Below are 23626 nucleotides of genomic sequence, written 5' to 3'. Positions count from 1 at the left end.
AAGAGGTGTGTAATTGTTTCATTTTCAGTGCTTCCCAAATGTCTCTGTGAAACATAAGCCCTCATGTGTCCCTTAAACCACCTGTAGTGACTCACTGTGTCAAATAGAATCTGAATTCACTACTCGTAAGTGTGACCCCATGGTGACCGTCAGGGGAGTCCCTGAGGAGCATGCGAGAGTATGTCTGCTGTCCAGTGAATGTGTGAAGGGTGTGTGTGTGTGTCAGAGAGAGAGAGAGAGGACCCAGCAGAAGGCCAGGGGCTGGTGTCTGACACTGATTTGTAAAGGAGACAATACGACTCATTGACCTGCCTGCTCTACTGTCTGTTGCTCATACCTCACCCTGTCCTCCCCAGTGGATTCACTGCTCTTTAAACAGGGGGAGCAGATTGCCACAGGCCAGGAAGGGGTGGGGGGGGGGGGGGTGGTAGAGTAGAGTGACGGGACACAGGTTGCTTTGACAATGAGATTCCTCAGAGAGTTCTGGGCACTAGAGAGAGAGAGTTTCATGCCAAAAGTTAGACATTTAGAGGCCGGAAATCTTTATACATATATATTAGTTTGTAGCACAATAAATACTGTATAGCTACAAACAGGACAGGGCAAAAAGATTTATAAAAGGATTTTGTAAAAATGAAACCATTCAACACAGCATAAACCCTCACGTTGCTTTTCCAATTATCCGCAATTATTATCTCTAATTTCTCTATACAGTTTATATTATTTAATGGGAAAGAATTTGGAACTTTCAGTTTGAGAAGATATATTTCCATCTTTTCTCTTTCCCCCTCTATTATTGTAAACAAACAACCTACTCCTCATGTTATCCATTCCCATTGTCGAGTTTGGAGATGACCTTTTCTCTCCTCCCTTTTCTCCCTTCTCCCTTTCTCTTTTTCACTGTTGGGGGCAAGCTGTTGCTCTGTCCCTGCGGGCCCCTCCCTCTCTTGTCTGCACCCTCTCTCCTCCCCTCCCTCTCTCTCCTTCTCTATTTTCTCCCTCTCTCCACCTGTTGATGCCATTGTTGTACAGACAGCATTGTTGTCTTTTTATTATTTTATGTCAGTCACTATGTTACCACCCTCTTTTTCTTTCATTCCCTCTTCAGCACACCCTCTCTGTCACTCTCTTTCTCTGAGGGCTATAAAACCCAGCCAGAGGAGGTTCGGGCTAAGATTCACACCAGCGCCACACAGGAACACACACATACAGAGGGGCGAGGAAATAAAAGGACATCCAACATAGCAGTGACAAGAAGAGAGTTCAATTGAGTTGGATTAGTTGCAGATTTTCAGCACACATATTGGTCCTACATTCTCTCTCCTTACACTGACAGAGTAACATTGACTTGTTGTATCCCACTTTCTGGACCGAGAGGAACACAAACCCACCTAGGTAGTTGTGTGTGTGGGCTGAGCTGAGGGATGTCTGTGTCTGTGTCTCTGTGGTGTGAGGAGGAAGTCCAAGGCCAGGGAGCCCAGCAGGGCCAGGCCAGGGGCCAGTCACAGCTCCGGGCCCCCTGGGACCCCAGCGTGTCTGGGCAGCGGATCATCCAGAGGCTGCTACAGGTGGAGGAGAGATATCTGCCCTCCGGCCTCTACGTCGCCCTCATCCAGAGAGAGCCGGAGCGCAGAGAGGAGCTCGCCAAGTGGGTTATGGAAGTATGAACTTTCATTCTCTGGATTCCATTTTCATCTCTTTTTTCCCCACATTAATGTCTTTGGTATACTGTGATGAGGCACTAATTGATTCTCTCCTGTTGGTCTCTCTACTAGGTATGCTGTGAGCGTGGCTGTGACGAAACAGTGTTTCCCCTGTCTGTCTCTATGTTGGACCGCTTCCTGTCTGCCTCCCTGTCTCTCCCTGTCTCACCCTACTGCCTGGCTGCAGCCTGCGTCCTCATCGCCTCCAAACTAACAGAGTGTGACACAATCTCTGCTGACTCTCTTTGTGCTGCAGCTGAGTACAGCTTCCTGCCCTCCAACATACGGGTAGGTCACCATTTTGATATAGAGGAGAGACACTTTCAAAACTCTATGTGACAATATGGTGGACCTTGTGAATGCAAACCATCTCTGTATTATTATATGCATTGTATTCAGTGGGCTATATAAACAAATGTTTTTACACATAAACACATGTATATTGATGTTCTTGCCCTTTCATCATAAGGAGATGGAACGTGTCATCCTTGCGACTCTTCGATGGGACGTTGCTGCGGTAACCCCTCAGGACTTCATTCCACATTTCCTTCCCCCTGTAGGGGAGAGGAAGGATGGAAAGACAGACACAGAGGAGTTCTTCTCCACACTGCGTCGGCATAGTGACACCCTGGTTGCCATGTGTGTCTGCGACTACCGTTTCCTGGGAGCCCCTCCATCTCTGGTTGCTGCGGCAGCGCTGAACTCTGCCCTCCGGGGGTTGGGCAACAAGGGTCCAGGTCATCTGGGTCATATGAGTGCTACACTGGCAGAACTGTGTCAGACTGACCTGGTAAGTGCCTAGCAGTATCTCTAATATCTCTACATAAAATATCTCAGCATATCGGTTGTATTACAGCCGGGAGCTGCAGTTTAACTTTATTCAATAGCAATGCTGAGTGAAAGACTGATTTAGAGGTGAAAATGGGACTGGAAATAAAGGACCACTGAACTAAGTGTTTGAGTTACAGATTGGTTGTGATATGGTTAGTGTGACTGGAAGGGTACTGGTTTTAATCCTAATCTGTGTTTATCTTTCTTCTTTGATCACAGATGGTGTTGCAGTGTTACAGTGAATTGATAGAAGCTGCCCTCAAACAACGGCTCAGAGGTGGACTCCAAGACAGTGCCATGGAGAAGGATGGGGAAATAGAGGATGAAAGAGCAGGCACTCCTACTGATATGAGAGAGATTGATTTCTAACACTAAATTGTGTGAGGCAAGTGCAAATCAATCAAAGTCCTGCATGTAGCTCATCAGTGAAACTGATATCAACTCTTTATGACCTCAAATGCTCTACAATTTATTATCATATTTTGAAATTACTTTAATTGAATATTGTTTATTTATTCATTGTGTTTCTTGTGCCATATTTATTATCTATTTCATGACTGTGATTCTTTGTCATTATGTTGTTGATAGTATGTCCTTAATCTATTATTTATCAATTTATTTATTATGTGCAATTACATAATGTTAATTTATTTCAATTCACAATTGTTTGTGTTTGTATGTGAAGTGACAAGGTAATTGATTAAATAATATACATAGCTATCTATTTTAATTAAATAAATACATACTTTTTACCTGTTGGAATTTGATATTTTATTTATTTTCTCTTTATATGTGATGTGTGTGATGGACAAACACCCTTATGGAAATAAGACACCCTTACAATGTAAATGAAATACAATTTCACTTATTTATTTATTACCTTATTTAACTTCAAAACAATAACTGTACTTCGCATATGTGGGTGTTTTTCATAAGATAAGGAATAAGGAAGGAAAGGAAATAAGGAAATGTACGTTTTTTTGTATTGGATTGAGACCAAAGATGATCTATTATATTGACAAGACTGACCATTCTAACAACTGAAACATATGTCATCAACAATGGAAGGCAGGAGAAATCAGGTGAGACCATTTTAGCCAATGAGAGGGCAGATACGCGTGTGACCAACAGGCACAACTAAGTTGTTTTTCTCAAAGTTACCGGAATGCCACGTGAATCAAATTCTATAAGTGCATTTGTAACGGCCTAAACATTACAAAACTTCTATTCGATTTCGACACCCTCTCATAGCCCTCCATGCAAAAAAGGGCTTATCTCATGCGGACATATTTTGGGCGCAGAAAAATCCTCTCGCTTCGCCTCTTCCTCTCTGACGAGACCACTGAACTACAGGATGGGGACGCTGAGGTATAACAATGCCGCGTTCATGTCATAGTCGGAACTAGGAAACTCGAAACTAGCAAACTCGGAAATGTACGAATGTCCTAGTTCCGAATAGTAGTTGAACGCGTTATAAGAACGGATGGGACCCATACAATCAGTCACACATAGTCGCTTATTTTTGACGTCATTTTCGGCTGCGACGCAAAAATTCATTTCGGAAAGCTTTCGGTAAAGGAAGTAACGTTAGCTGGCTAATACAACGGGCAAGAATTAGCCACCGATCAACAAGTAACGGTAAGCGAGAATCCCTCATGTCACACCGAGTGTACATAATACTACATTTGGCCTGTTGGCATTGCCAGACGTTTTCTAGAGGGTTTCGCGCATTTAATATGAATGGGGGATGCAAGATGGATGGAAGCCTCTCTCTCTCTCATCCGTAGCTAGCTAACGTTAGCCAGCTAACTTGCTGTTGTTCAAGAGGGCGGTAGTGTCTTTGCTGTTGCGTGTTGTTGCGCTTTCTATTGAAAAGTTGTATATTGTCACGCGAAATCAGAGCGTAGACCTTTCATTCAGCGTGGTTTCGCGTTAGCCCACAGTGCGTCACTAGCCCGCAGTATCTGATGGTCAGTCTGCCAGTTCCCATATAACGTCCATGCAACAGGATACGCCTCCTGTGATGTGCCTCTGTCTGTCAGATGTCAGCCGTCAAACATCATTCAGTTGATGTTCAGTACCAAGTGACAGATAGCTGAATAATGTCTGAATATATAATTGACATATAAGATCTGTCTATGTTCATACTTCTCTTGCAGGAGGATGAACCTGGATCCTGGCTGGCTGCTGCTCCTATCCATGTCTCTGGAGGTTTGGTCAGTGCCCCTCGACCGCAATGTAACCCCCCAGGAAGCACAGCCTCCCCAGGAGGACAAACAGGAGGATAATGTGGTACGCCTTTGTTCTCTGTCTGTCTGTGTGTGCTGTCTGTGTGTGTATCCATGTGTGATGTGTGATGTGTGTGTGGTTGCCTGTCCGTTGCAGGACACAGGCCTATACTATGACCGGTATCTGAGAGAGGTGATTGAGGTGTTGGAGACAGATCCCCACTTCAGAGAGAAACTCCAGACTGCCAACACAGAGGACATCAAGGTCTGTCTCTCTCTCTCTGTTGTTTTCCCCTTGTCTTATATTTTCTGACCTTAGTAGTTTTTCAAAGTATTAACTCACTAAGTACCCCCTCACCTCCTTGTGTAGTACCTTATAATGTTACACAAGTCATATATAGTAGGGATTGGCACGGGTTATTTGAATATCTGAATCAACGTTAGTATTCGATTACTTAATGGTCTATTTTAACAATGAAAATGCTTGGTCTAAAATTTCATAAAAGTATCTATGTGACATTGCTACATAGCCTACAAGGATAGACCATTACATTAAACATTTTAATAACACAACAGTTTTATGACAGTTTTTATGAGTGCGGCCCATAAAAAAGATGCTCCGGTAGCCTTCACACGTGTAGCTTGTTGTTATTGTTGGTCAATCAAAGTGGTGTTACAGTCGGAGGCTCAATGTGTAGCAAAGGAAGTGGGAGATTTCTAATCGATGCAAAATAGAATAAAAATTACGGAATTAAGTTGGCTAAATGAGAAGGAGTAGGCTACAATGATCAACCAACAGGTAGGCTGTTGTTTCATATGAATGGAGTTGGCTAAATGAGAAGGAGTAGGCTACAATGATCAACCAACAGGTAGGCTGTTGTTTCATATGAATGGAGTTGTCGTAGACAATTACGAGGAGTGCCGCAAAATAGCCTCAATTAGCCTTTCTGCTTTAGCTTGCTAGCTGACTAACTCAACTGGCTACTGTAGCCAGCTAGCTTCTTTACAATGATTTGGTTCAGTCAAGACCAGTACTACCAGATAGTATGATAGATAACTTGTTGCTGCCATAGGTTTTCTAACTAGCACGAGTCGGTTTGTCTACTTTTTCTCTCTCCCTCTGTGCCACACACACCGGCCCCTGCTGCTCTCTCGCACCTCACTTACCCTTCTGCTGAAACGCGTAGGGTACCGTTTTCTTTAAAACATGTATTTCTACAATCCAGATATCTGGAAAAATATCATATTTGAATAGTGAAATAATTTCAAATGCCCATCCCTAATCTATAGTGTACATACTGTATGTCGAGTGTGTAAATTCTTTGTCTATACATTCTGTCTGTATTCTGTCTGTTTATTGTGGCAGCATCAAGTCACTGGGTCAAGTTCCTGGTACATGTACAGTAAATGTCCTGGCGAATAAAGGTGAATCTGATATGCGTCTGACTGACTGTCCATCTTCTTCAGAATGGTCGTCTCAGTAAGGAGCTGGACCTTGTGGGGCACCATGTTAGAACTCGTCTGGATGAGCTGAAGAGACAGGAGGTGTCTCGCCTCAGGATGCTGCTCAAAGCCAAACTGGACAGCACCAACACACAGAGTGAGGGTTTCTAAAGGCCTGGGAGACCAAGATTATATATGTTTTCTCAGTCACTTGTTAAAACCCCTCTGTTTATCCCCAAGGTTTACAGATGGACCATGCCTCTCTGTTGAAGCAGTTTGAACACCTGGATCCACACAATCAGAACACCTTTGAGGCCAAAGACCTTGAGCTGCTCATCTCAACGGTAATGCAGTGAGCATAGAGTCCAGGGCCTGTATTTTTATTCATAGAACATCTAAGAGTAGGTGCAGATCTAGGATCAGTTTAGCCTTTTCAAATCAAATTTTATTGGTACACATACACATATTTATTGTGTACACACACATATTTATCAGATGTTATTGCGGGTGTAGCAAAATGCTTGTGTTCCTATTTCCAACAGTGCAGTAGTATCTAACAATACACAACAATACACACAAATCTAAAAGTAAAAGAAGGGATTGAAGAAATATATAAATATTAGGACGAGCAATGTCAGTGGCATTAACGAAAATGCCATAGAATACAGTATATACATATGAGATGAGTAAAGCAGTATGTAAACATTATTAAAGTGACTAGTGTTCCATTATTAAAGTGGCCAGTGATTCCATGTCTATGTATATAGGGCAGCAGCCTCTAAGGTGCAGGGTTGAGTAACCGGGTGGCAGCCAGCTAGTGATGGCTATTTAACAGTCTGATGGCCTTGAGATAGAAGCTGTTTTTCAGTCTCTCAGTCCCAGCTTTGATGCACCTGTACTGACCTCGCCTTCTGGATGATAGCGGGGTGAACAGGCTGTGGCTCGGGTGGTTGATGTCCTTTTTGGCCTTCCTGTGACATCGGGTGCTGTAGGTGTCCTGGAGGGCAGGCAGTGTGCCCCCGGTGATGTGTTGTGCAGACCGCACCACCCTCTGAAGAGCCCTGCGGTTGCGGGCGGAGAAGTTGCCATACCAGGGGGTGAAACAGCCCGACAGGATGCTCTCAATTGTCCATCTGTAAAAGTTTGAGTGTCTTAGGGGCCAAGACAAATTTCTTCAGCCTCCTGAGGTTGAAGAGTAGTTGTTGCTCCTTCTTCACCACACTGTGTGGGTGGATCATTTCAGATTGTCAGTGATGTGTACGCCGAGGAACTTGAGGGTACTATGGTGTTGAAAGCATTGTTCCGTAGGTATTCCTCTTGTCCAGATGGGATAGGGCAGTGTGCAGTGCGATGGCGATTGCATCGTTTGTGGATCTATTGGGGCGGTAAGCAAATTGAAGTGTGTCTAGGTTGTAAGGTAGCGGTGATATGATCCTTAACTAGCCTCTCAAAGCACTTCATGATGACAGAAGTGAACGCTACGGGGAAATAGTCATTTAGTTCAGTTACCTTTGCTTTCTTGGGTACAGGAACAATGGTGGACATCTTGAAGGAAGTGGGGTCAGCAGACTGGGATAGGGAGAGATGGAATATGTCTGTAAACACTCCAGACAGCTGGTCTGCACATGCTCTGAGGACGCTTCTAGGGATGCGGTCTGGGCTGGCATTCTTGCGAGGGTTACCACGCTTAAATGTCTTGCTCACGTCAGCCACGGAGAATGGGAGCCTACAGTCCTTGAAAGCAGGCCGTGTTGGTGGCACTGTTATCCTCAAAGCGGGCGAAGAAGGCGTTTAGTTTGTCCGGGAGCAAGACGTCGGTGTCCGCGACGTGGCTGGTTTTCCCTTTGTAATCTGTGATTGTCTGTAGACCCGGCCACATACGTCTCGTGTCTGAGCCATTGAATTGCGACTCCACTTTGTCTCTGTACTGACGTTTTGCCTTACGGAGAAAATAACTACACTGTTTGTATTCGACTATATTCCCAGTCACCTTGCCATGGTTAAATGCAGTGGTTCGCGCTTTCAGTTTTGTGCGACTGCTGCCATCTATCCACGGTTTCTGGTTTGGGTAGGTTTTAATAGTCAGTGGGAATAACATCCTCTATACACTTCCTGATGAACTCAGTCACCGTGTCTTTGTATACGTCAATGTTATTCTGAGGTTACCCAGAACATATCCCAGTCCGCTTGATCAAAACAATCTTGAAGCATGGATTCCGATTTGTCAGACCAGCGTTGACTAGACCTTAGCACGGGTACTTCCTGTTTGAGTTTCTGCCTATAGGAAGGGAGGAGCAAAATGGAGTCGTGATCTCATTTGCCGAAGGGAGGGTGGGGGAGGGCCTTGTAGGCATTTCGAAAGAGTTACAGTGGTTGAGTGTTATCAGAGCGAGTACTACAGCCAATGTCTTGATAGAACTTCGGTAGCGTTTTCCTCAAATTTGCTTTGTTAAAGTCCCCAGCTACAATAAATGCGGTCTCAGGATATGTGGTTTCCAGTTTGCATAAAGTCCAGTGTAGTTCCTTGAGGGCTGTCGTGGTATTGGCTTGAGGGGGAATGTACACAACTGTGACTAGAACCGGAGAGAATTCTCTTGGGAGGTAATACGGTCGGCATTTGAATTTGAGGTATTCTAGGTCGGGTGAACAAAAGGACTTGAGTTCCTGTATGTTATCACAATCACACCATGAGTAGTTAATCATGAAACATACACCACGCCCTTCTTCCCAGGGAGTTCTTTATTCCTGTCTGCGCAATGTACTGAGAACCCAGCTGGCTGTATGGACGGGGACAGTATATCCCGAGAGACTCTGTTTCACAGAATCATGGCTATGTTACAGTCCCGGCTATGTTACAGTCCCTGATGACTCTATGGAGGGGGATCCTTGCCCTGAGCTCATCTACTTTATTGTCCAGAGTAATATACTTGGAAGCGGTGGAGGGTGTGCAAGCCTCCTGAGTATTCTGGAAAGTTGTATTCCTGGTCGTAATGCTGATGAGTTACCGCTGCTCCGAATTCCAAAAGTTATTTCCGGCTGTATGTAATAACACAAAAAACGTTCTGGGCTAATAATGTAAGAAATAACACAAAAAAAAAACGAAATACTGCAACGTTGCTTAAGCGCCAGAAGCAGAGCTGCCATGTATGTCTGTCGGCGCCATCTTGCCATCTTTTATCATAATTAATGCGATTATATTGGGTGCTAATCCTAGATCAGTATTCCTACTCTGGAAAGCGTTATGAATACGGGCCCTGATTCTTATCATAACACTGGTGTTGATGTACTTCATTATCCCCTCGTCCTTGTCCTCTGCCTCCCTGCTAGGCCGATGTACTTCATTATCCCCTTGTCCTCTGCCTCCCTGCTAGGCCGATGTACTTAAGTGTTCCCCTCATCCTTGTCCTCTGTCTCCCTGCTAGGCCAATGTACATCAGTATCCCCCTTGTCCTCTGCCTCCCTGCTAGGCCAATGTACAGTACCAGTCAAAAGTTTGGACACACTTACTCGTTCAAGGGTTTTTCTTTATTTTTTAAAATATTTTCTACATTGTAGAATAATAGTGAAGACATCAAAACTATGAAATAGCACATATGGAATCATGTAGTCACCAAAAAATAGTTTAAAAAATCGAAATATTTTAGATTCTTCAAAGTAGCCACCCTTTTCCTTGATGACAGCTTTGCACACTCTTGGCATTCTCTCAACCAGCTTCATGAGGAATGGTTTTCCAACAGTCTTGAAGGAGTTCCCACATATGCTGAGCATTTGTTGGCTGCTTTCCCTTCACTCTGGTCCAACTCATCCCAAACCATCTCAATTTGGTTGAGGTTGGGTGATTGTGGAGGCCAGGTCAACTGATGCAGCACTCATCACTCCTTCTTGGTCAAATAGCCCTTACACAGCCTGGAGGTGTGTTTCGGGTCATTGTCCTATTGAAAAACAAATAATAGTCCCACTAAGCGGAGGGCGTATCGCTGCAGAATGCTGTGGTAGCCATGCTGGTTGTGTGCCTTGAATTCTAAATAAATCACAGACAGTGTCACCAGCAATGCACCATCACACCACCTCCTCCATGATTCACAGTGGGAGATCATCTGTTCACCTACTCTGCGTCTCACAAAGACATGGCGGTTGGAACCAAATATCTCAAATTTGGACTCATCAGACCAAAGGACAGATTTCCACCGATCTAATGTACATTGCTCATGTTTCTTGGTCCAAGCAAGTCTCTTCTTTTTGGTGTCCTTTGGTAGTGGTTTCTTTGCAGCAATTTGACTATTTAGGCCTAATTCACGCAGTCTCCTCTGAACAGTTGATGTTGATGTGTCTGTTACTTGAACTCTGTGAATCATTTATTTGGGCTGCAATTTGAGGTGCAGTTAATTAATGCTAATGAATTTATCCTCTGCAGCAGAGGTAACTCTGGGTCTTCCTTTCCTGTGGCGGTCCTCATGAGAGCCAGTTTCATCATAGTACTTGATGTTTTTTCCGACTGCACTTGAAGAAACGTTCATAGTTCTTGAAATGTTCCAGATTGACTGACCTTAATGTCTTAAGGTAATGATGGACTGTTGTTTTCTCTTTGCTCAAATGCATTAAGAAGGAAAGAAATTCCACAAATTAACTTTTAACAAGGCACACCAGTTAATTGAAATGCATTCCAGGTGACTACCTCATGAAGCTGGTTGAGAGAATGCCAAGAGTGTGCAAAGCTGTCATCAAGGCAAAGGGTGGCTACTTTGAAAAATCTCAAATGCATTTTGATTTGTTTATCACTTTGTGGTTACCACATGATTCCATATGTGTTATTTCATAGTTTGTCTTCACTATTATTGTACATTGTAGAAAATAATTAAGGAGTAGGTGTATCCAAAATGTTGATTGGTAATGTACATCAGTATCCCCCTTGTCCTCTGTCCCTGCTAGGCCAATGTACATCAGTATCTCCCTCATCCTTGTCCTCTGTCCCTGCTAGGCCAATGTACATCAGTATCCCCCTTGTCCTCTGTCCCTGCTAGGCCAATGTACATCAGTATCCCCCTTGTCCTCTGTCCCTGCTAGGCCAATGTACATCAGTATCTCCCTCATCCTTGTCCTCTGTCCCTGCTAGGCCAATGTACATCAGTATCTCCCTCATCCTTGTCCTCTTGTCTCCCTGCTAGGCCACTAAAGACCTAGAGAACTACGATGCAGAGAGACATGATGAGTTCAAACGCTATGAGATGCTGAAGGAGCACGAGAGACGGGAGTACCTCAAGGGTCTAGACCAGGAGAAGAGAGAGAAGGAGGAGAAGAGGATGGAGGAGCTGAAGGATAAACACCGCAAGCACCCCAAGGTCAATGCTCCGGTGAGAGAGAAAGACGGAGAGAGCGAGTAAGATGGAGGGAATGCTTTTTGTATGCGAGACCAGTAGAATGGAATCTCTCTTTTCTATCTCTCCATCAGGGCAGTGTAGCTCAACTGCGTGAGGTATGGGAGGAGACGGATGGACTGGACCCAACAGAGTTTAACCCAAAGACCTTCTTCAAACTGCATGGTCAGTTAAGTTGCACTCTACTATTACATGATGATGACGTTTGTATGTGTTCAAATAATGTTTATTTTCCTCCCTGTAGATGCAAATGGAGATGGTGTTTTAGATGAGCAGGAACTAGAGGCCCTCTTTGCCAAAGAGGTAACGCACATTCTTCTCACGTGTGTGTGTGTGTCCGTGCGGTATAGTAACAGCTCTCTCCTGCCCTCTACCACCAGCTGGAGAAGGTCTACAACCCAAAGAATGAGGAGGATGATATGATGGAGATGGAGGAAGAGAGGCTGAGGATGAGGGAGCATGTCATGAAGAATGTTAGTATTATTTGGATTTCTGTCCTTCTCTGTTTTAACCCTCCATTCATGTTTTTACTTGTTTTTGTGTCTTTATCCCTCTCTCCTCTCTCTCTGTTCACCTCTCATCCGTTCACTCTCTGTCTGTTCACCTCTCATCCGTTCACTCTCTGTCTGTTCACCTCTCATCCGTTCACTCTCTGTCTGTTCACCTCTCATCCGTTCACTCTCTGTCGGTTCACCTCTCATCCTTTCACTCTCTGTCGGTTCACCTCTCATCCGTTCACTCTGTCGGTTCACCTCTCATCCTTTCACTCTCTGTCGGTTCACTCTCTGTCTGTTCACCTCTCATCCTTTCACTCTCTGTCGGTTCACTCTCTGTCTGTTCACCTCTCTTCCGTTCACCTCTCATCCGTTCACTCTCATCCGTTCACTCTCTGTCGGTTCACCTCTCATCCGTTCACTCCCTGTCTGTTCACCTCTCATCCGTTCACTCCCTGTCTGTTCACCTCTCATCCGTTCACTCTCTGTCGGTTCACCTCTCATCCGTTCACTGTCTGTCGGTTCACCTCTCATCCGTTCACTGTCTGTCGGTTCACCTCTCATCCGTTCACTGTCTGTCGGTTCACCTCTCATCCGTTCACTGTCTGTCGGTTCACCTCTCATCCGTTCACTGTCTGTCGGTTCACCTCTCATCCTTTCACTCTCTGTCGGTTCACCTCTCATCCGTTCACTCTCTGTCGGTTCACCTCTCATCCTTTCACTCTCTGTCGGTTCACTCTCTGTCTGTTCACCTCTCATCCTTTCACTCTCTGTCGGTTCACTCTCTGTCTGTTCACCTCTCTTCCGTTCACCTCTCATCCTTTCACTCTCTGTCGGTTCACTCTCTGTCTGTTCACCTCATCCTTTCACTCTCTGTCGGTTCACTCTCTGTCTGTTCACCTCTCTTCCGTTCACTCTCATCGGTTCACTCTCTGTCGGTTCACCTCTCATCCGTTCACTCTCTGTCGGTTCACCTCTCATCCGTTCACTCTGTCGGTTCACCTCTCATCCGTTCACTCCCTGTCTGTTCACCTCTCTTCCGTTCACTCTCATCGGTTCACTCTCTGTCGGTTCACCTCTCATCCGTTCACTGTCTGTCGGTTCACCTCTCATCCGTTCACTGTCTGTCGGTTCACCTCTCATCCGTTCACTGTCTGTCGGTTCACCTCATCCGTTCACTCTGTCGGTTCACCTCTCATCTGTTCACTGTCTGTCGGTTCACCTCTCATCCGTTCACTCTCGGGCTGTTATCTATTACTTTTTTCAGCTGTTTTCTGTTTTGACAGGTGGACATCAATCAAGATCGACTCGTCAGCCTGGAAGAGTTCCTTAAATCAACAGACAAGAAAGAGTTCAACAACCCTAAAGAATGGGATGTAAGTGAGTGAGAGACGTTGGGTCATTTTATAGTTTGTGTGTTGAGTCATGTTAGACTCGTCTTCCCCATCCCTCCAGACTTTAGATGACACCAAGCCGGTGTTCACAGAGGCTGAGCTCCAGCGGTTTGAGGCGGAGCTGCGGACCAAGGAGGAGGAGCTGGGTAGGAGGGCGGAGTCTCTTCGTCAGGAGCAGGATCTGCTGAAGGAGAGGGGCAAGGCCCTGGAGGCCCAGAGACGAGAGTACCAACAGGTAGACAACCACCACTTACTCTGCACAGTGGTATGGAGGACAGCCATACTATGAACAGCCAAATACTGCAGAATAAGCCATACTGTCGCTATAGCGATTATATCTTCAATGAAATATGAAACTATGAGTAGCCATATGATGAAATGTTTGTCTGATTCTGTCAGGCAGTGCTAGAGATGTCTCAGAGGAAGGAGAAACAGGCAGTGGAGGGGCAGCCTCCTACGGGTCCTAACGGAGAACTACAGTTCCACCAAGAGATGCAGAAACTGGAAGATCAAGGTAAACGGGATAGACGAGATAAAAAGGGCGGGGATGGAGTGAGTTGGGGACATTTTTGCTTTTGTCTCCTCTGAGGGGTTCTTTCAGTAATGGAATGTTCTCTCTGGCGCTCTCATTCAGGTGCTAAAGCTCCTGTTGAACAAGAAGTCCAAGAGGCCCAGAATAACCTGCCTGTAGAACCACCACAGAACCTGCCCATACACACCTAATGCAGCACCCTGATACACATAGGGTTGCAATGGGAGGGTATATTACTGGACACTTTCTAAGTTTACCAGTAAACTACCAGAATTTGTGTAACTTTCAAGGAATATATGGAATTTTATCAGATGACATCTAGTGTCTTTTTTTTGGTACTTCAGATTATCACAGGTGTTTGTGAGCATGGTTACATGCACACCATAATTTGATTTTGTTTAAAACATTTACATGCTTTGCAAGAAGAACGATTTCCCTAACAATCCTGTTTACGTCTGAAATCAGGCTACTGATGGGACTGCAGATAAATTCCAAAAATCAGCAATCTAAAAAATATGTTCGACCACAGTGGCCAAACTGTTTTGCAAAACCTTTTTGATTCTGAGTTGGGACATATAAAGTTTGTATGTGAAAACAATTTCTAATATGCATACTTTGTTTTTCCAAATTCACGCATAAGAGGGAGTCTTGTGCTTACTTAGATTTTGACCGTACGCAGATTTAAGATAAGCAAAGTAAGGTGTTCACATGACTATTTCCATACTTGGCCTACTGCCATAATCAGTTTAATATCGAATTATTAGTGTGCATGTAAACATACTCATGAATTATCTCTGGCCCTCTGTGTGGCCTTATCAGATGTAAAATATATACAATAATTAAATGAGATGACAAAGGTGTAAAACATCCTAAATATAAACCATCAACGTAGTGAATGTCATTGGTGTTTTAATATGAGGGTTTCAGAATAAAATAGCCTTTGTATCTTACAGACTTGTTTATTTTACTATGTCAATATGTCTTTGTTGTAAATATTTAGGGGTCAAACTGGTGGCAGTTGTGAAAAAATACAATAGTTTGAAAAGTTTGAGAAGTGAATTGAAAAAAATGCAATTGTTGATTAGATGCTTTTCCAAAGTTATTTAGGTTATTTTTCTCTTGAACCATATAGTCTATCCACTAGAAACTCATGGACATTATGGTCACAGATATAAAAAATGTTATACTATATATGAATAACATTTTTTTAGTTCAAGTATAAATCACCAAAGTTACCATAGATTACCTGTTATTTACCAAAATTACGGAGGATTCCAGTAACTTTGGTAAAATAGTGGTAGCTGTGCAACCCTAGATACATACACGCTCTCGCAGGAACTCATCTCTTTCACTGACACACATATCCAGATGGGTACAGCAGATGACATCATACAGCACAAACACACAACCCCAGTCAGTCAAGCACATCGTATCGTCCCCTGGCACAGTCCCGGTGTTTACCTATCTCTGTGGTTTACATTTGATCTCAATAAATTATTCAACTCACTGGACCTAGCCTTCTTAATTTTTAAATTCTCTGTCATGCCTGTGAAATGACTGTCTATAGATATTCTGCCCTTATGTTGTCTGTCTGTGTTGTATACCTAGCTTACTATTTCCACTGTTTTCCCCCAAAAGTCACATTTCTGATTTGTGACCCCTAACCCTTTCCCAGATGAGGTACATTGTTTGAATATTTAGTTCCCAATCCCTTCTGCCTTCACACTCCTAGTTGACCTTTGACCTCTCCTGCCAGTAACTCATTTGTCTATTGGTCACTGGGATCTTGCATGCTTCTGTACATTGTTGTTATTCCAGCCGTGTCCCTTCTGACATCACCCTTCTTATTTTAAATGTATTTTAAACATTCTGTTGTAGTAATGAATCCCTTTGGTGTCTCTGTACTGTGCTCTCTCTCTTTTCCTCTGCTGTTGTCCAGTGGTATGGTTCCCTGGGGAGTATGTGCTCATCGTTGTTGTCTCCCATGGAATGGGTCCCCTGGCACACAGTGCATTCCTACCCTGCATTCCACTCACCCCCTGACCCCCGGTGACCTCAATGATGACCTCACTGCCCCTTCTTTCTGGGTGGCAATACAGCTGTTAGCTGTCAATCACTCCGCTGCTGGTGATGTCACTGCTCAGGGATGGACATATCTGTGTGTTTAGCAACATCGGCACTGTCATTTTTCTTCAAAATGTAATATTTTTTATTCTCAGTCTGGCAGTAGGTGAGACAAGTATGTGACAACATAAAGGAGAGACAGCTGGATGTAATCTCAAGTTATGAGCAACATAAGTTTTATATGTGACCGTTTTGAACATCTATATGGTTGGACAACATGCAGTACCAGAGCAACACAGCAGATGATGGTAGACACTGATCAAACTGAGTGTCCCTCACACAGAGTTATGTAACTGTCTTTCCTTTTTTATCTATAAAGGAATCATCTTTCAGCTTTGATATTTACAGCTCTTTACCTCCATCTTGGAGTTTGGGGGGGTGGTTACTTCATGAGTTGTTTATGGTGGTGACCCGTGTTACCTTGTTCGTATGTGTCCAATGTCCATAGCCTGAGGCACAGCACAGCCTCTGTTCTCATGTGTTAGTTTTCTGGATAGAACAACTGACTGTCTCTCTGCCTGTGACCTTTGGAACCCCCAATGAACCCCCTGGAACCTGAAGGAATCACCAGATAATAATAGGAAATGATACCATTATGGAATGATCCTAGTATTAGATATAGTGCTGATGCTGCTGACACATGTCTTCTTCACCATCATCTCCAGATCAGAGACTCTGTCACATTTTCAACCTCTCCCTGTCTGAGTCTTTAATAACAACATGTGTCAAGCAGACCACCATAGTCCCTGTGCCCAAGAACACTAAGGTAACCTGCCTAAATGACTACAGAGCCTTAGCACTCACGTCTGTAGCCATGAAATGCTTTAAAAGGCTGGTCATGGCTCACATCAACACCATCATCCCAGAAACCCTAGACCCACTACAATTTGCATACCTTCCCAACAGATCCACAGATGATGCAATCACTATTGCACTCCACACTGCCCTTTCCCACCTGGACAAAAGGAAAACCTATGTGAGAATGCTATTAATTGACAACAGCTCAGCGTTCAACACCATAGTGCCCTCAAAGCTCATCACTAAGCTAAGGACCCTGGGACTAAACACCTTCCTCTGCAACTGGATCCTAGACTTCCTGACGGGCCGACCCCAGGTGGTAAGGGTAGGTAACAACACATCCGCAACGCTGATCCTCAACACTGGGGCCCCTCAGGGGTGCGTGCTCAGTCCCCCCCTGTACTCCCTGTTCACTCATGACTGCACGGCCAGGCACGACTCCAACACCATCATTAAGTTTGCTGATGACACAACAGTGGTAGGCCTGATCACAGACAACGATGAGACAGCCTATAGGGAGGAGGTCAGAGACCTGACCGTGTGGTGCCAGGACAACAACCTCTCCCTCAACGTGATCAAGACAAATGAGATGATTGTGGACTACAGGAAAAGGAGGAACGAGCACACCCCCATTCTCATCGACGGAGCTGTCGTGGAGCAGGTTGAGCGCTTCAAGTTCCTTGGCGTCCACATCACCAACAAAGTAACATGGTCCAAGCACACCAAGACAGCCGTGAAGAGGGCACGACAAAACCTATTCCCCCTCAGGAGACTGAAAAGATTTGGCATGGGTCCTCAGATCTTCAAAAGGTTTTACAGCTGCACCATCGAGAGCATCCTGATGGGTTGCACCACTGCCTGGTATGGCAACTGCTCGGCCTCCGACTCCTAGGCTCTACAGAGGGTAGTGCGTACGGCCCAGTACATCACCGAGGCCAAGCTTCCTGCCATCCAGGACCTCTATACCAAGCGATGTCAGAGGAAGGCCCTAAAAATTGTCAAAGACTCCAGCCACCCTAGTCATAGACTGTTCTCTCTGCTACCGCACGACAAGTGGTACCAGAGCGCCGGTACTAGGTCCAAGAGGCTTCTAAACAGTTCTACTCCCAAGCCATAAGACTCCTGAACATCTAATCAAATGGCTGCCCAGACTATTTGCATTGCCCCCCCCCCCCCCCCCCTTATACGCTGCTGCTACTCTCTGTTATTATTTATGCATAGTCACTTTAATAACTCTACCTACATGTACATATTACCTCAATTATCTCGACACCGGTGCCCTGCACATTGACTCTGTACCGGTACCCCCTGTTTATAGCCTCGCTACTGTTATTTACTGCTGCTCTTCAATTATTCGTTATTCTTATCGTTTACTTTTTTTGTGTATTTTCTTAAACTGCATTTTTGGTTAAGGGCTTGTAAGTAAGCATTTCACTGTAAAGTCTACACCTGTTGTATTTGGCGCATGTATTTTTATTTTATTTTATTTGTAATTAGGCCATGGTGCAGTATCCATATTTACCTGCAGAGGGAGACATTGAGTCAGTGCAGAAACAGCACAAATGTGGAAAGATATGGACACAGAGTTCTTTCTGTCATTAGCCTCACTCTCCTATTGAGAGCTTTGTAGAAAAACACCCATACCTTTGGGCTGTTTACCAAACCAATATGCCTACAGATCAATACAATTTAATTCTGTCCAGTTCTGCACTTTAATCCTGCAGATGGGCTTTCTGTTAGACATTGTGCTGAGCTTTCACTAATAGACCATTCAGATAAAGGTAGTTTAAAAAGCACATACATTTTCCAATTCCCAATGTGTGGGTGAACTTCTCATCTGGTCTGGTGTCTTCTGAGGGGAGGCATCAGTGTCAGCCAGTCCTCTCCATGCAACAGCAAGGTATAGGACAGAGAGTTGCTGAAACCTGTTATGTCATATGTGTCCTATCCAAGTCTTTGGAATAATAACAGTATTTGTGATTTGGCATGAGTTGGATGAGGGATTTAAATGTTGATAATGGGCAGGCAGATCAAGTGTCTTTTCAATAAGGTCTTTGGCCAAAGAGTGGTGGATTACGAATGTATCTTAAGGAAAGAAGAGAAAGGGCATCATGGGAGACAGGGACTGAGGATCTGTTTGGCTCTCTATGAGGTCAGACTGCTGCCACCTCTGGTCTGACCCTGACCTTAGTCTGACCTGGAAGGAGAGAGGGAGAGATGTGCGTGTTTTATATGATAAACTACGCAATGGACACACTTTTCTGTCTGACAATTATTGTTCTTGACATCACATCTGTACTTATCTGAAGTGGGGACCCACAGACTTACTCAGACTATTAACACATTCATTCTACTAAGTGTCTCGATGATGCAATAGCTTTCTGTCTCTTCTCCAAAGGAAAGATTATTGCCTATTTGAATGCTCTCTCTGTGCATTACAATGACATCATCCTCGAAGAGAAAATTACGTCATCCCTTCCGGGACCCTTCTTACCGCCCCAACCAATTGAGCTGAAACCAATTTAAATGTTTTCTATTGGCCCTGCCAGTTCCAGAAAACGCCTTCTCTTGCCTTCGGTTGGTTGAAGTGTAACCGATGCCCTGTGGTGATTGGTGCCAACTGCACATCTGTCTGTGCGTCCGACCATGAGAAGAATACAGAGGTGGAGATGACTAGCGGGTAATTTGGTTTTGACATGTATAGACGATTTGCATTTCTGTAGAAATACGTTCAAAATCCATGATATACACAGTTGAAAATGGAAAGATCTGAAAATAACACATTCTTTTATCATAAACCATATTTAGGCCTAAACATTTAACGACCCACTTTGCACAACAAAACATTAAAAAGTGAAATATGTTGAAGACAAAAAGGAATATTTGTGATATACATAGTTTATTATGGGGGGTCACGGTCAAAAAGCCAGTGTGAGCAATAAGTGAGTTTTGAGCTGTGAATGACGCAGTTCTCATACTAGACACCAGAGGGGGAGAATGTTTCACTGTAGCCTACAATATGAGGCTATATTAGTCATTCTCTGATTTCCATACATGCCGGGTCTAACATTGAATGTGAGTGTAATTTTAATGTGTGTCAATGTAAAATGAAATCACGACTGTGCCCTCATGAGTGTGTGCGCGCGCGCTCCCATGCATGATCAATTAATTGTATAGCCCCGCGTGCGTGAGTGGGCGCGTGATAGCTGCGAGTTTGTTTCTTAAAGACCCAGCACCTTTTTATCCGAGGGAGGGAGGGGTGGATGGAGAGAATGAGGAGAGAGAGAAAGACAGGGGCTGTTTATGGTGAGGTGTAACGTCGCTCGCGCCCAGTGCCATCGTTTACATGTGTGAGAAGGGAGAGGGGAGGGGGTTGCTTGCTGGCAACTGGGTTTTCACGGCGATACGACTTTTAACCGGGAGATGCCCGGATGGGGTAAATGGGAATTATGTATGTTTTGCTTTCGACGATGACCAGGGTGAGATAAGAATATTAATACAACATTGGTATCTGACTATTAATGAATGTTGTGAGATGGAGCTGTGCATGATCTGCCAGCTGTTTTTGAGGAGGGGGATGGAGAGGGGGCGAGGCGGTGGGGTGTAACGCCTAACATTGGGTGTAACGGGATGCTTCATTGCCTACAATATAATTGGGGCATTTAAGAATAGAAGAATGCATAATCTTTCATTTGTGCGTATAGCCTTTATTTCGTTTTCAGAATGATTTGCAGAGGCCATTGGAAGGAAATCGGATGGGACGAGGCTATAGGCTACATAGCCTAAATACATGACATCTTCTGTTTTATTTTATTCACGTCGCTTTTCTGTTGTGACTGTGGTTTTAATTTATTAGGCCTAACATAGACCCTTCTCGCTAAATATATTTTCAGATTGTAGCATACATGACAGTGTGAACGAGATGGCCAGGCTAAGGCTACAGCGCAACCCTCCATGACTCTCATTTCCGTGTATAACGCGCATCCATGATTAGCATTATGACTAATCGGCTGTATGGACAGATAAGAGCAGAGCCCGATGGATACATAGCTTCAGACAGACGTGTGCAACGGAGTAGGTTGCCGTGGATGCCGGACAGAATTAATGCAATAGGCTCCAACTATGTATTCTCCTGATTAGTCATTGTGGTGGAACAGAGATAGGTGTGTGTGTGTTTGATGTCCAATGAATGTGTGAAGTGTGTGTGTGAGAGAGAGATGAGAGATAGAAAAGAGAGAGAGAGCGTTTGTTTGTGTGCATGCCTGCATGCGTGTGGAGGTTGATTAGACAGATTTTTTTTCATCAAGTCAAATGCTTTCATTGTGCAATACATAAACTACAGTAGGTGTCATAATTGTCTGGCCTGCTCTGTAAACAGCTGCTTCCAACTGGCTATGACAGATTTGATTGAGTCATTATCATCTGGTTTTGTGTCTGTACTGGCCACCCCATCATCTCACCTGGTCCACCCACATCTCAGAAAAGGGGTTCTCCACTTCCTCCTCTTCCGGCCTGGATTGTTTTTATGATGTTGGTTACTAACAAACTGTTCTCTAAAATCTGTTGCATTATTAGATCCAAGGATGAGGCGCTTTCAACTTGTCAATTACAATTATATAAGTTGATTGAGAGCCTTGAGAGTTTAATGGAAAACACTAATTTCTCTCTTCCTTTCCCCTGTTTCTCTCTTCCCTTCCCCTGTTTCTCTCTTCCTTTCCCCTGTTTCTCTCTTCCTTTCCCCTGTTTCTCTCTTCCTTTCCCCTGTTTCTCTCTTCCTTTCCCCTGTTTCTCTCTTCCTTTACCCTGTTTCTCTCTTCCTTTCCCTTGTTTCTCTCTTCCTTTCCCCTGTTTCTCTCTTCCTTTCCCCTGTTTCTCTCTTCCTTTCCCCTGTTTCTCTCTTCCGTTCCCCTGTTTCTCTCTTCCTTTCCCCTGTTTCTCTCTTCCTTTCCCTTGTTTCTCTCTTCCTTTCCCCTGTTTCTCTCTTCCTTTCCCCTGTTTCTCTCTTCCTTTCCCCTGTTTCTCTCTTCCTTTCCCCTGTTTCTCTCTTCCGTTCCCCTGTTTCTCTCTTCCTTTCCCCTGTTTCTCTCTTCCTTTCCCCTGTTTCTCTCTTCCTTTCCCCTGTTTCTCTCTTCCTTTCCCCTGTTTCTCTCTTCCTTTCCCCTGTTTCTCTCTTCCGTTCCCCTGTTTCTCTCTTCCATTCCCCTGTTTCTCTCTTCCTTTCCCCTGTTTCTCTCCTCCTTTCCCCTGTTTCTCTCTTCCTTTCCCCTGTTTCTCTCTTCCGTTCCCCTGTTTCTCTCTTCCTTTCCCCTGTTTCTCTCTTCCTTTCCCCTGTTTCTCTCTTCCTTTCCCCTGTTTCTCTCTTCCTTTCCCCTGTTTCTCTCCTCCTTTCCCCTGTTTCTCTCCTCCTTTCCCCGGTTTCTCTCTTCCTTTCCCCTGTTTCTCTCTTCCTTTCCCCTGTTTCTCTCTTCCTTTCCCCTGTTTCTCTCTTCCTTTCCCCTGTTTCTCTCTTCCTTTCCCCTGTTTCTCTCTTCCTTTCCCCTGTTTTTCTCTTCCCTTCCCCGGTTTCTCTCTTCCTTTCCCCGGTTTCTCTCTTCCTTTCCCCGGTTTCCGATCATCTTGTTCTCTATTTTCCAGCTGCTTCTCTCATCTGTCTGAAGACCACCCTGGTGTGTCTGAGGCCCTCCACTACACCTGCCCTCCCTCTTGCCCCTTCCCTAAACTCTTAGACACCCCCATGGACTCCTCCTAACTCGTCCTACCACTCTAGACCTTGCCTTTTGAAACCTAACTGCACCCCACCCAAAGACACACACCGCACCCCAAAGGTACCTCACAATTACCTGGGCCCTGTCACTCAGCCAGACTCACTGAGACAACCAATCAGTTGTTATCACCACAAGCAGAGAGCCAATCAGGTGTTTGGCAGACACAGCAGAGCTATTCCTATTGTAGCAATACATCCAAATGAGCTAATTCGGTGAAGCCAGGAAGTAGAGATGAGGAAGTAGCAAGGTACAGAGTGACAAGCCGTTAACCAACCAAACACAGGCCTGTTAGTGATGACTGTGACGTCTTATTCATAGAGAGGTGAGGTACAGAGGAGAGAGAAGGGTAACAGAGTGCCACCATTCTGCTTGCCTGTCTACCAACCTCTCTCACATAGTAACAGGAGAAAAGGACAAGGACACAAACAAAAGAGAGAGACCAAGGGCCAAAGCTAGGCAGAGAGAAATAGAGAGAGAGACAAAAGAGAATAGAGTGCCCTTCACACCTTACCTCATACAAGCATACACACTTGAAAAAAAATTCTGTGGGCTCCTTGAAGCAAATTCTCCCAGAACAATCCCACACTCTCCACCGACACCCACCAACTTTCAGCTAACACCCCACACACTCTCCACCGACACCCACCAACTTTCAGCTAACACCCCACACACTCTCCACCGACACCCACCAACTTTCAGCTAACACCCCACACACTCTCCACCGACACCCACCAACTTTCAGCTAACACCCCACACACTCTCCACCGACACCCACCAACTTTCAGCTAACACCCCACACACTCTCCACCGACACCCACCAACTTTCAGCTAACTCCCCACACACTCTCCACCGACACCCACCAACTTTCAGCTAACACCCCACACACTCTCCACCGACACCCACCAACTTTCAGCTAACTCCCCACACACTCTCCACCG

At 44.7% G+C, this 23626-nt stretch overlaps 2 protein-coding genes across 3 annotated transcripts; both read left to right on the top strand.

The window, feature by feature from the left end:
* The first annotated feature begins 1424 nt into the window (after window positions 1–1424).
* LOC120044064 (G1/S-specific cyclin-D2-like) lies at window positions 1425–2903 on the top strand. Its single transcript, XM_038988652.1, has 4 exons — window positions 1425–1661; window positions 1776–1991; window positions 2173–2493; window positions 2754–2903. The coding sequence occupies exons 1-4, from the start codon at window positions 1425–1427 to the stop codon at window positions 2901–2903; spliced, it is 924 nt and encodes a 307-aa protein (XP_038844580.1).
* Window positions 2904–4050: 1147 nt separating this feature from the next.
* Window positions 4051–15511, top strand: LOC120040262 (nucleobindin-2-like). 2 transcript variants are annotated; one of them, XM_038985469.1, is made up of 13 exons: window positions 4051–4172; window positions 4694–4826; window positions 4920–5027; window positions 6230–6362; window positions 6446–6549; window positions 11371–11544; window positions 11655–11745; window positions 11825–11883; window positions 11961–12053; window positions 13361–13450; window positions 13530–13703; window positions 13868–13982; window positions 14103–15511. In XM_038985469.1, exons 2-13 carry the CDS (start codon window positions 4698–4700, stop codon window positions 14189–14191), a joined length of 1359 nt encoding a protein of 452 aa, XP_038841397.1. In that variant the 5' UTR covers window positions 4051–4172; window positions 4694–4697; the 3' UTR covers window positions 14192–15511. The 2 variants fall into 2 exon arrangements, with proteins under 2 accessions (XP_038841397.1, XP_038841391.1); XM_038985463.1 differs by having other exon boundaries at window positions 4052–4172; window positions 11371–11556.
* The last annotated feature ends 8115 nt before the right edge of the window (window positions 15512–23626 follow it).

Source organism: Salvelinus namaycush, chromosome 3, assembly GCF_016432855.1.
Source record: "Salvelinus namaycush isolate Seneca chromosome 3, SaNama_1.0, whole genome shotgun sequence".
Taxonomy (NCBI): domain Eukaryota; kingdom Metazoa; phylum Chordata; class Actinopteri; order Salmoniformes; family Salmonidae; genus Salvelinus; species Salvelinus namaycush.
Note: the sequence above shows the minus strand (reverse complement) of the source record. Positions and strands in the feature narration are given on the sequence as shown.

Coding starts and splice junctions, on each gene's coding strand:
- LOC120044064 (XM_038988652.1), top strand. CDS start 1,425: ATGTCTGTGTCTGTGTCTCTGTGGTGTGAGGAGGAAGTCCAAGGCCAG. Junction 1,662..1,775: donor TCGCCAAGTGGGTTATGGAA/GTATGAACTTTC, acceptor TCTCTCTACTAG/GTATGCTGTGAGCGTGGCTG. Junction 1,992..2,172: donor TCCTGCCCTCCAACATACGG/GTAGGTCACCAT, acceptor TTTCATCATAAG/GAGATGGAACGTGTCATCCT.
- LOC120040262 (XM_038985463.1), top strand. CDS start 4,698: ATGAACCTGGATCCTGGCTGGCTGCTGCTCCTATCCATGTCTCTGGAG. Junction 6,363..6,445: donor GGACAGCACCAACACACAGA/GTGAGGGTTTCT, acceptor TTTATCCCCAAG/GTTTACAGATGGACCATGCC. Junction 6,550..11,370: donor TTGAGCTGCTCATCTCAACG/GTAATGCAGTGA, acceptor TCTCCCTGCTAG/GCCACTAAAGACCTAGAGAA.